This window comes from Tenrec ecaudatus, chromosome 16, assembly GCF_050624435.1.
Source record: "Tenrec ecaudatus isolate mTenEca1 chromosome 16, mTenEca1.hap1, whole genome shotgun sequence".
Taxonomy (NCBI): domain Eukaryota; kingdom Metazoa; phylum Chordata; class Mammalia; order Afrosoricida; family Tenrecidae; genus Tenrec; species Tenrec ecaudatus.
The window spans coordinates 103,627,730-103,640,158 of record NC_134545.1 but is presented as its reverse complement, the minus strand read 5'-3'; the positions used below and the strand labels follow the sequence as shown (position 1 = coordinate 103,640,158).

The 12,429-nt window shown below is 51.8% G+C and overlaps 1 protein-coding gene across 1 annotated transcript in view; it reads right to left on the bottom strand.

Moving 5' to 3' along the window:
- The window catches only part of PLPP4 (phospholipid phosphatase 4), a 108,493-nt gene that overhangs the window by 34,228 nt on the left and 61,836 nt on the right, over window positions 1–12,429 (bottom strand). The window contains exons 4-6 of the mRNA XM_075533473.1: window positions 10,592–10,682; window positions 7,492–7,555; window positions 5,652–5,776 (exon numbers count right to left, since the gene is read on the bottom strand). Of these exons, the coding sequence (XP_075389588.1) occupies window positions 5,652–5,776; window positions 7,492–7,555; window positions 10,592–10,682 (280 nt within the window). The remainder of the gene's footprint in view (window positions 1–5,651; window positions 5,777–7,491; window positions 7,556–10,591; window positions 10,683–12,429) is intronic.

The window sequence follows — 12,429 nt, the reverse complement described above, 5'->3', positions numbered from 1 at the left end:
TGTCAAACACAGAGTCTCAAATCGTGTAACCCCTAAATATTTGTGCAAGAGACGTTCTGAGAAGATAGTTTTTGAGAAGCTATAGAGCCTTGTCCCACCCCTTAATTAGTAATCCCAATGCTTTTCTCCCAGAACACTGGTATTTATTTACCCTTGTCTTCAAAGAGTAGATATAGGCCAAGTTTTGGTGTCCCTGTACCCTCCCCAACTCCTATTAAACAGTAAGGTCTCGATAGGAGTCTATGGAATCATCACCAGTCAGATATGTCATCTCAACCTTCTCTAGCTTTGTTGGGCAGAGAATTAAGCATTGGCTTCAAACCCACCAGGCAACCAGTGGGCGAAAGATGAGGCTATTTCCTCCTGTGAAGGTTTACAATCTCAGAAACCCTAAGGAGTAGCTCTATTCCTCTCATCCGGAACAATCACGATCAGTTGGACTTGTCTCAATGGCAGTGGATTTGGTCCAAGTTTGGCCATGAAACAAGGCACCCTACAGGCAGTAATTGTCCCACAAAGGTCCTCTTTTTATGCTGAAATGGAGTGGTTGCCAAAGAAAACATCAACACACAATCTGAGTGCTTGGGTCTTAGCTTGGAACAGCTTTTTACTTATTTAATTTCAATCACTTTATTGGGAGCTCTTACAGATGTTGTAACAATTCGTAATTCAGTTAGATCATGCATGATTCTACAATGGCTGCTACCATCAGTTTCAAAACATTTTCATTCTTCACGAACTCCTTGATATCTGCTCCCCTTTATTGCCTCCCCCCTGACCCTACACCCCAGTAGCCCTTATTATTATGTTATATATGTTATACAATATTATTATTATTCTCCATGTTTTACACCGTCCAATATATCCACTCACCTACAATTCTATTATTCGTTCCCCTCTAGTGGGATTGTTACTATCAGCTCCCCCTTTCCCCCTCCGCCCCCTTCCTGTACCCTCAGGGAATCATTACTCTCGTTACTGATACTAATTGTTTGGAATATGAGCAACAGGAGGGTTGGGCAGACTTCCCCGGGAAATCTCTTCTGCTTTGTAGGCCATGTGTCTCTTTCACAACTACTCAACTCTGTCATCGTAGAGCAAAAAGTACCATAGACTGGACGTCCCAACTGGTAGCCACCAGGTGTGGCTCTTGGACAGTATTTGCCAGCCCCCAGACAAGGTGTCACTTTATGCCCCCAATTTTACAGGTAAGAAATATTCTACTCCAGCTGATCCCAACATGCCCCACTCACGGCCACCGAGCTCATTCCACCTCACAGAGACCCTTAGAGGACAGGGCAGAGAGGCCTCTGTGGGTTTCCAGGACTGTCACTTTTTACGGAAACCCAGAGCCTCGTCTTTCGCCTGCGGTGTGGCTGGGAGTTTCTGACTCTTGGCCTTTCAGTTAGCAGCCCAAGGCATAACCCACTAAGCCACCAGGGCTCCCTCAGCTGACTGGGCCTTCATAGCTGTGTTCTCTATTTCTGTCTGAGATCTTGTTCTAGTTCTGGAGATGGAACCAATACTCTCTCTGAGGCAGAGTCTGGAGTGGCTGCTATAAGAGGTCCCTCCCTTTCCAGAAACCCCTGGCTTCCTGCTCTCTGAGGAAGCTACCTAGTCGGTCTCCACTTGAAATCCAAGCGTCTTCTAACGCTGAAGAATGTCACTCACTCTTGGAAAGTGTGCTCTCTGTCCTTCCAGTCGAGAGTAAGTCGGCGGGGGCCTCCTTACACCGCAAGTCCTTTAAGGACGTAGCCATGGGGCCATGCTGCTCGCCAACCGTCTGCTACCCGAGCGCTTCGGGTGAATTCAAGTCTTCTTCGGCTCTTCCCTGGCTGTTTCTAGTAGATTAGGAGGAGGATGCTTTGTTTCCAGAAGAAGTCAGTGTTTGTTCCTAGTTCTCAGAAGTCCACTACTGTGCAGGCTGCCGCAAGCACGGCCACCGCATCCCAGGTGTCAATTATCTGTCATCACGGCGAAGCAACTACCGTGTTTCCTTCACCTGGGGGACCCCGTCTTGGGAGAGTTCTTGGTCCAGAAAGGTTCTGTCCAATTTCTCAAACCCTGCCTACAAAACGGACTTTGTTTCTTAAAGAGAGAAAGACTATATTCACATGGGGATCTGCCGAGATCACCCCCTCTGAGGAGTAACGGGTCAGGCCACCTACAGTGTGCCATCCAGGAAACAGCCCCAACTGGTTAGTCTAAGCGGGCCTGCAGCATCCTTCAAGCCCATTGCTGGCCTTCCAGAACGAAGGGAAAGAGAGGAGATGGAAACATCCTCCTCATAGGCCAGAGGCTGGCAGGATTCTGGTCCATAGGTAAGAGCCGTTATCATTTTAAGCAGCATTGGAAGCTGCTGTTAGGGGCTGTCAAGTGAGATTCAACTACCCCCCCCCCCCATGTACAGCAGAAGGTAACGCCGCCCTTCGATGGCCTCACCATCAGCGCCGAGCACGAGTCCGTCATCATGCCATCTTAGGAGGGTCTCTTCCTCTCTGCAATGGCCCTCCTGTTCCAGCTGCCAAAAAGTTGGGTCTAGCACAAATCACACGTCCGTTGTGCATTCGATGAAGCCACGGAGGGCAGCCCTACCAGCAACGTACCGACATGACAGTCCACAGAAAACAAGTATTCCTGTGGTGTCCGTCCTCTGATCTCTCCGAGCTGCAGCCTGCGATTTCCTCCCCAGGCTCCACTGTGACAGCAGAGGCTAACCTGGGCGACAGTCACTCCCAGGGAAGACCGTCCAGTTATTCTGATCACATCACTCTTACGACCAAGAGGAAGGTTTTCCAAAAGAGCGACAGCCACAACCCACACCCACCTCACTGCCATGGAGGCAGAATCCCCCCACGGGACAGACGGGAAGTGCCCCCATGGGGTTTCCAAGGCTGTACATCTGTATGGAAGCAGATTGTCACGTCTTTCTCCCATGGGGTGGCCGGTCAGTTCAAGGCACTGACCTTTTGGCTAGCAGTCAAGTGCTTAACCATCCTGCCACCAGGCTCCATAAGGTGGTCCTTTAGGGTGCGATGCTTGGTGTTTGAATCTCCTTAACACTCAGCATCGAGTCTCTGGGTGGGCAAAACAGATACTAAAATCTCATGAACATGATTAAGCCTAAGAGCTGGAAGGAGAGCAGATGGGGGGGCAGGGGCAGGGGGACAGATCCCAGACGGTTACAACTCCAGGTATCTCTTGATATTGTCACCCTGGGAACCTCTGACAATAGGCAACAGAAACTCAATCCAACAGGGCTTCCTTCAGCCAGGAACTTCCAGCACCTCCAGAACACACTTCAAACGAGTCTTTAGAGAGAAACCTGCCATTCCAACTGGAGGTTGTGTTGGAAGTGCCTGGAGGGATGGAAGTTCCCCAAGGATTCTCAAATGATGTGCCTTCGTGCACTGCTGAGCTCCTGGCCGCTCTGAGCCTCCATGGGGCTTTTAATAAAGCATGCATGATAACTCGCTTCCTCTCAGGCTCCCTCCCGACTCTGAAGCCAAGTCTTTGCCACTGAACATGAAGAATTCCCTCTGCATCCCCAGCAGCCCAGAGGAGCACCTGAGTCATTTGTTTCCACGGACGTGGCCTCTGTGTCGAATCACCAGAAGTCCTGAGACACAAAGATGAGCTCCCGAGCCTGCGGGCATCTCCGTGTCCTCGGGTGTGAAATGGGAACAACCTCATGGATGCTGGACTGCTGTGTGGGCTAGCTGTGGTTCCCTTTACGCGCTTGCACCCCAACACCTCCGAACAAAATGTCCCAACCACCACTCTTAGGAAAGAGCACCCCCTTATTCCTTGATCAAGTCACGTAAAGTGCGCCTCTGGCATTTACTAAAAATATAAATACGGAGTTTTAACAGGCTATCCAAAGGTACATAACAATCCAATCTGTGGGGTCATGAGGGCAGCCTGCCCTCTCCTAAGCAGAGATGCCATTGGCCATGGTTCTTGCACAAGTATCCCATGAACAGCCGACCAAGAACTGCCCCTCATAGCTCGGACTACTTAACTGCATGTTCCTTCACCTGGCAGAGGGCCTGACATTGAAGTCACTCGATAAACAGTTATGGATCAAATGAGATCTCAGAACCCAAACTCCCTGCCATCAAGTGGATTCTGACTCAGGGCGACTCTATACAGACAGAGCAAAACTTTCCATGCAGGTTTCTGAGACTGTAACTCTTTACAGGAATAGAAAGCCTCGTCTTTTTCCCCACATGGGGGTTGATGGTTTCAAACTGCTGACCTTGTGGTTAGCAGCCCAATATGTAACCACTATGCCACCAGCACACCAGGGTTCTTGGATTGAATGAAGAACCAGGATATTCTGACAGTATCATCTCTGTTAGTAAATCTCAATAGGCATAGCTACGTTTATAAATACTGTTTATGAGCAGATATAGTGGGAGGACCGCACAGGATAATGCACCTAAATGGGAACGCATCTGGGCATGATTGGTGATGCAGAACGTTAGGAACAAGCATCATGTCTTCGAATCACCACCCTCGACTATGGTGGAGGCATAAGGATCTCCATGTTGGCAGGTGCTGCCGCCAAGTCTCTTCCAACTCACAGCGACCCTATGAATACCAGAACAAGCCCCCCCAGCCCCTCCTCGTCTCTCAGTCTTCCTGTTGGAACCCATGTTTGCAGCCACTGAGTCAATCCATCTCGCTGAGGCTCTTCCTCTTGTTTGCTGACTCTCTACCTCAGTAAGAACGATGGCCCTCCTCAGGGTCCCTCCAGACAAAAAGTCGAAAGTACGCAAGACAGTCTCACTTCTAAAGAGCACACTCGTGGTACTTCCAAGACAGATTTGTCTGTCCTTCTGGCAGTCCGTGTCATATTCAATATTCTCCACAAACAGCATAATTCGAAGGCACCAGTCCTCTCATTCACTGTCTAGTTTACGTCTGCAAAGGAGACCATTGGAAATGCCATGGTTGGGGCCAGACCCACCTCAGTCCTCTGTTTTACACAGGAGAGCCACAGAGTCAAGTCACAGAGCCTGTTGGTGGCAGAGTCAGATGGGAGCCCATGTTTATAACACTGAGACTTCTTTCCACTCTGCCACCACACCGTTCCTCCTTCACACCATCCAGTCTCTGTTTTAAGGCTAATGCCAACTCCCATGCACGTAATCGAGAACCCCCTCCACTTCTCTCTCTCTATCTCTCTCTCTCTCACACACACACACATACACACACACACACACACATTCTCTCTCTCTCTCTCTCTCTCTCTCTCTCTCTCTCTCTCTCTCTCTCTCTCTCTGACAAAAACACCTTAATTGAAGGAATAAGCTTGAGAAAACACTACGCTGGAAAACACACCAGGCCCCCAAGGAATAGGGGCAAATTCCCTTGGGCTGCTGACTTCCTCAATCACACGCTCAAGGGTGATGTACTGCACACCACACTCTGCCGAGCCCATGAAAGCAACAGGGCCAGTGTTCTGCAAACTCCAGAGCCTCTTCTCTGGGTTATTCCCACCTGACCAATATCTTGTTTTTAAGCCAATCCGTCTACACCGAAGACGGATTCAGCATTCATAGACCAGCGCCTCCCTCTCCACCTCAGCTCCCAAAGAGCGTGCTCAGAATGCAGGGCCCTGGGCATGGACGAGCCAGGGAACTTACAGGAGGAATGGATGCTGGGGAAGCTTTTGCGGCCCTCGGACACCAGGTCAGGGTCCCCCGTGCAGTGCATTTCCGAGTTCATCACCCCATCTGGAAAGCAGCGGTAAAAGAAATCGGGACGAGGTCTACAAAAGACACCATGGACATTTTTCACTATACAATGCTTCTATCAGACACGAACACCCCCCCCCATGCTCCTCCCCTCCCTGCTGTCCCGACTACTTCTTTCAACCCCCTCTGCCCTCAAAAGAGGTGGGGCAGTCCACAGGGAATACTCTAGATGTGGTAGGGCTTCGCAGTCAGAAATATCTGTCCTGGAACTCTGGCTGTGCCATTAACTAGTCTGTGACCTTGGGAAGGACATCCCCCCAAGCCTCCGTTGCCACACCTGCTAAAGGGGGCGATTGACACCTACCCCTGGGTTGAAGTCCCAAGGATTCAATGAGCTGCTTCCAGGCAGCACCTCAACACAGGGCTGCTTTCAGTAGTCAAGCCTCCAGCTCCCTCATGGCCCCGAGTAAGGAATTTGGCTGGCCAACTGCCCTGGGTCAAACAGCAGGTCTCACGAAAGCACGTGGTGAGGACCTGTGAGTTCAGCTCTGGGAGAGAGAAGCTGCCCCCAGGTTGGGCCCTTCTGGTCTGGTAGCTGGAGAGGTCTCCAGAGGAAGTGAGCTGGTCCTGAAGCCAAGGCTTGTACAGTACCACACTCCATCTCTGGGAGGTTCTCTGGGTATCAGCTCCAGTGCTGAGCATCCTGCACAGACTCACCTGAGCTCTCCTCCTCTGACAGGTGTGAAAGGAAAGGCTTAGAAAGGTCACGTTCCTGCCCAAGGTCACACAGAACCAGCAAGGAGCAAGGATGAGCTCTGAGCCCCAGTGATCAGGGCCCACACACGTCACTCCACACTTCACTGCCACACCTAACTGAGGACACTAGCACAGCTGTCAGTGTGCCAAAGGCCCCCCTGGGGTGAGGCTGGGCTGATGGGAAGCATTCTGAGATCTAGGTGGGGAGGGCCCTGCTGGTCCATCACACACTTGTGTCCTGTCTCTCCCAAGTAGTCAGTGCGTCTCCATCTGTCCACCAGCATCTCACAGAGCCAAAGCATGAGAGTCAGCATTGTTTTGGGGTAACTCTTAACACGCCCAGTTGGAGGAGCACAGAGTACTGGGTCATGCATTCCCCAACTCCTGTCCATCTTTTACCCTTCAGCCGTCACCCTACACCAAGCAGATCTTCAATCCTTGTTGAACTTCTGAGAGGGGATCTAAGTAGGGAACCACTAGGCAGAGCCAACGTCAGCATGTAAGTGGGGCCACTGACTGCTGATCTCTACCGAGCCTGCTGCCCTGCCAGCAGCAAGCAGAGGCGGCGAGATCAATGCCCAATAGAAACGGGTCATGGGTTGAGGTTCGGATGCCAGCCCGGCACCTCCTCACCCCAAACAGAACATTAAATGCATTGTCTTATTTGCTAAAAGTCTAAACTGACACGAGCGAGTGTCTGCTGAGGCCCCGGGCAGCAGAGGACAAGCCTAGCACATCAATGGTTGCCAGGTGACCAACAGGCCCACAAGAGGTATGGTCAGTGGCTGCTCTCTGACTATTGATCTCCAGCTTTCTAGAAAGAAGCTTCATAATTCATAGGGGAGGGACCAGCTGTGCTGAGGTCATCCATGCCAGCAGGACAGCAGCTGAAGGGAAGCGATACATGCTCCAGTCTGTCCCAACCTGTGTCCTCATCCTTGGGCCCAAAGCTCAGCAACCATTCACTCTGCGAGCTACCCACCCTGAGGACCTTGATCATCTACGTCGCCACTGGCTCCTCTTGGGAACTTACCTGCCCACGATCAGTTTAATGGTGTTGGTGCAAACTCCATTCAATGCAAGAGCCAAGGACACGGCTGGAAAACAAAACCAACAGGCAGAGGGGTCATCGTTGACTCACCATTCAAGACCATCATTGCCATCGCCGTTAGGCTCCAAGGCCATGTAATTCATGGCCTCAGACACTAAGGGCAAGACTGCAGAAAACCTGGAGGCAGTCTGCGTTGCTCGAGTAAAAATGTAATTAGGACAAGACTTTGGAGAGTGACTCATAAAATTCCAGGCCCCTCTAATATGAAATTGATCTCTCCTCCTGACTCAAATTCCCACAACAAAGAGAGGGCATTCATCATGCCCCGGCCCGGCAGGAAGGGATTTAATACTATAGTGTGTAATTCTTCTTTCTGGTAGCAAAAGCATGACTTGTGCATCCCCTTCTCAGACACCAGTGGAATCAGACCGGGGCTGGAATCCCCCCCAGCACACGACACCGGACTCAGAGCCCAGGCCCAGGCTTACCCACCCCCACCCACAGCTGCCTACTTGTGTTCAGATGAGCCCCACTGTCCAGAACCGCTGGGCAACCACTGGGCAAGCGCCGCCTCACCGGGTTTCCCGAAGGTGTCTGGAGTTGGCTGTGGCTTGATCACATGGGCATCCTCCACAGGGTGCAGATGGCACAGGTCACTGAGGAACCTCTGTCCCTTAGAGGGCACCTCCCCCGTGGCTCATCGAGAACGTGCCAAGGCCAGGCCACTGCCGGCAATGTGACGGCAGGGTGAGCCGCCCTGTCCCCTGCTCTGATGGCTAATAAAGCAGGCAGGCCACCCGTGCAGGCTGGACGCAGAGACTGATGCGCGGGCAGTGCAGTGGAGGGGCTCTGTCGGGAAAGCCCTGCTGGCCATCGAGGGAGACAGATAGGTTGTTGTACGCGCGGAAATGGCCAAGACACAGCCCTGAGATGGGACGAAATCGGGGGTGGGAGTGGGGACTCTGGCGGCAGCTGCAGAAGGAGAGGGAGAAGGGGAGGGCCCCTCTCTAGAGAAATGAATCACCTCCATGTGGGGTGGGGCACAGGTGGCCACATGGGGAGGGCGGGCTGCGCCTGGTGCAGCGGCCTGCCAAACCAAGCCCGGGGGCATGCCGCTCCACCCTGTGCACACACAGAGCCTCCCTCCTCTCGCCTGGAGCTCCTGGGGGCAGGGGGGCGGTCTCCACTGCAGAGAGGGGTTGTGACTCCAGAGACCCTTTGCTCTTCATTGCCCACCAGGGCCTGGTGGAGTACCACGACCTCTACCGGCTGGGCCACGGCTTTCTATCCAGGCTGCGCTCTCCTCCCCACCACTGCAGGTACAGCTGGGGCCGTGCTGTGCTTTCCCGGATGGACTGGACTCGGAGGTCTCCTTCCGGTCCTCACACCCCCTCAGCCTCTGGGAACAGGCTTCACTAGTGCAGCTCCCTCTGTGGGCCCTAAATCTCGGGGAACTTCAGAGACAGCAGTTTGGGGGCAGACACCCCCCCCTTCCGCGGCCTCCTGAAGCTGGCTGGCACACCACAGCACAGAGAACAGCTCCTCAGGAGACCCAAGAGCTGAGCTAGAACATATGTGGCTGCTGGGGTGGGGACAACGGCCTTCTAGAAGTCAGCTGAACGGATCACTTTGCTCTGCTGAGTAGCACAGCCCCTAGGGGACCAGGCCAAGGGCCTCCCCTGGACACAGAGAGAAGGCTGGGCGGAGAGCAGAGATGGGGAGGGCTGGCAAGCAGGGCATGAGTGAGTTCCCAACAGAAGCTCATGCTGATTAACAAGAGTCTAACAGAGCCCAGAGGGCTGGGTTCTTAAGGGCCAGGCTTCTAGCATCCCCCCCCCCATCTCCCCACACACACCCTGCCCCCCTCCCCACACTGAAGGCTTGGAGAAGAGTCCACAAGACAGACCAGCCAGTGGACAGAGTGTGTCAGAATCAGAACTTGGCGCTGGCTGACAATGACTGTGTTGCGGGGACACTGACAAGAAGCATGGCAGGGCCCATTGCAGCCATGCCCTGCACTGGACGGGCCTGGCTGGTCTGCAGCGTCAATCTCTCAAAATCGGATGGCATCCGGCATACACGTCCATCCTCCAGGTCAACACCAGGTACCAGAGGTGGCCCAGTGCCGGGTTCGTGCAGGTAGGGGGATCCTCGGGGACGCCTTAGTTAAAATTTGCTGAAGATACCTGAGTCAAGAAGGGAGCTGGGAATTGCACCGCCTGGCTGAGGCCATGATGGGCTCCAAAGAAGGTCAGGATTGTCCCCATGGGTTTCTGGGGCTGTGAATCTTTACAGGACCAGACAGCCTTATCTTTATCCCTCAAAGTGGCTGGTGAGTTTGAACCCCTGACCTTGTGGTTAGCAGCTCAACGCCTGACCCACTGCACCTCCAGGTCTGAGCTCAGCGAGAAATTACAATGGTGCTGTAATCAATGGCAAACGCCGTGCCACTCTGTACTTAGAAACCAGCCCTCTTCCGCTAATGTTTTCCCCAAACTGAAGTATGGGGCTGGCTCCCAATTTCTAGTATATTTTACACCCACCTTTGCTCATTCGAGCCTCGGGACAATGGGATTTCTCAAAGTGCCTGTGGCTGATGCCTGGGATGCCCATCACGGGATGAAGAGCAAAACTGGTGGTGACAGTTTCAGATCTCAACTGGTCTCGACACCAAGAGCTATGGCATCTCTCGGTGCCTGATCAGCAAGATAGTCAGCACAATGGACAGTGACCGCTGGCGGCTACTGGAAACTCCATTGTTAACAGATTGGAAACTCCATTGTTAACAGCCGCACATCAGCCCCTTGGACTTCCAGTTCCTCTTGCCTCGCTTCTGCCAAGCTTCATCTGACTCAGAGGAAAACCACTGGGGTGCATCTGAGTTTTGATTGTGTCTGTTATTTTAAATCTGATGGTCTATTCCACGCCATCCCCTAAAGCAGGAACTGGGAATACTCTACCTGCTTCATCTGACTCAGAGGAAAACCACTGGGGTGCAGCTGAGTTTTGATTGTGTCTGTTATTTTAAATCTGATGGTCTATTCCACCCCATCCCCTAAAGCAGGAACTGGGAATACTCTACCTAAGAAGGCTTCCTTAATTTCAGTCTTGTCTGTTCGCCGGATAATTTTCACCACGCAAATAACAGCCAGGGGTGTGAGGAAAGAAATGGCCTGGAAGAAATAACAAATAATCCCTCATGAGGGCCGGAGTTTGCCGTTAGAAAGGTGGACCGATCTTGAGTCTCAGTTAGCTTTGTGTAAAGCCACCAATGGAATGATCTTCCTGAACTCCCAAACTCAAGAAAGGAGGGTGATTTCTATGTATACTTAGAGATGACCTAGACTCGAGAAACCAGAGGTCTGATTGTGGGTTCTCATTGATTTGTAATTCCTGGGAGCCTCGTGTAAAGTGGCAGCCTTTTAAGCAAAAAAGAGGAGTCTGTAATTACGATGACTCATCTTGGCCAGACACCCCCACCCCATTCTCCTGGGCAGACGGCTGAAGGAACCCTTGGCTCCCCAGCCCCATCTCTCTGGCAACATGGAAGCATGTGGAGCTTGCTCAGACTGGATCAGCTCATTTCCCTGTGGCGTTCTTTTGTTGAAGATGTATTTCTTTCACAAGGCTGGGGTTAACCCTTTCTCTTCATAGAATTTATCCTCTCCCCTTCCTCCATTCTCCTTTTCCTCTCCAAAACACCCAGATGCCCATCAAGTGTTTGATGGGTTGATCTCGTGGAATTCGGATACACCGACAAATATCAAAACCTACTAGGTGGAAGGGACTGAGCACTAAAAGCCCCAGATTCCCTGCCATCACGTTGATTCTGACTCATAACAAGCTAGAAAACAGAGTAGAGTTGCCCCCGTGGGTTTCCCAGGCTGTAAATCTTTACGGGAGTAGAAAGCCTCATTTTTCTCCCAGAGAGGGTGTTGGTGGTTTCAAACTGCTGACCTTGAGATTATCAGACCAATGAGTAGCCCACTCAACCACCAGGGCTTGAAACCAACAAATAGAGGAGTCTGTGGCTCTGTGTGTTCCGCACAATGGTTCTCTGTTTCCTTGGGTTTGGGGATGCAATCATGTGCCCAAGCTGGTGAGTAGTGAAAAGCCAAGGATGGGATTTAGACACCAGCTGGTCTGCCTCACACATCCACACTTTATTCCAGCATTTTCTAATTACATAATTAGGAAGTTGCTTTAAATAGTCCAAACTTTTTTTCTTAAAATAAAAGCATTTACATGACTTCCTTCTAACTATAACTTCTTGGGCTAACCATTATCAGCTACAATGGGATAGTTCACACATTCACAATCGGCCTGGCAGTTGGGGTAAAGGGCTGGTATGGGTCACATCTTGGAACTCTTCATTTCCCATGTTATTTCACATTTTGAAGAGGAGCTTCCTAGTAGAACTTGACCCACTGGGGCTCCTAAGCATGGCTAGAAGATTATTTTGAGTGCTAATGAGCTCCTGGCCCAGCCATGGCCTTTCCAGTGACCTCAAACAAATGCAGGTGAAGGCTGGAGGCTGTGCAGGAAGATCAGAGAAGAATCAGAGTGTCGACAAAGAATATTGAACATGCCGTGGATTGCCAGAAAGGGGTGGGGTGGGGTCTGTCTTGGAAGAAGTATACCCAGAACGCTCCTTAGAAGTGAGGACGCTGAGACTCCTGACATTTTGAACGTGTTATCAGGCGAGCTCAGTCTCTGAGGAAGGGACTCCACACTTGAGGAAGGGTCAGTGGAAACGAGGAAGACGCTCAACAAGGTGGATTGGCACAGTGGCTGCAACCACAGGCTCCAAGATCGCAACAAGTGTGAGAATGGGGCTGGCCAGGCAGCTGTCATGGGCCGTGTGCAGGGTCACCATGCGTTGGAAGTGACATGACAGTACCTAATAGCCACAACAAAAGA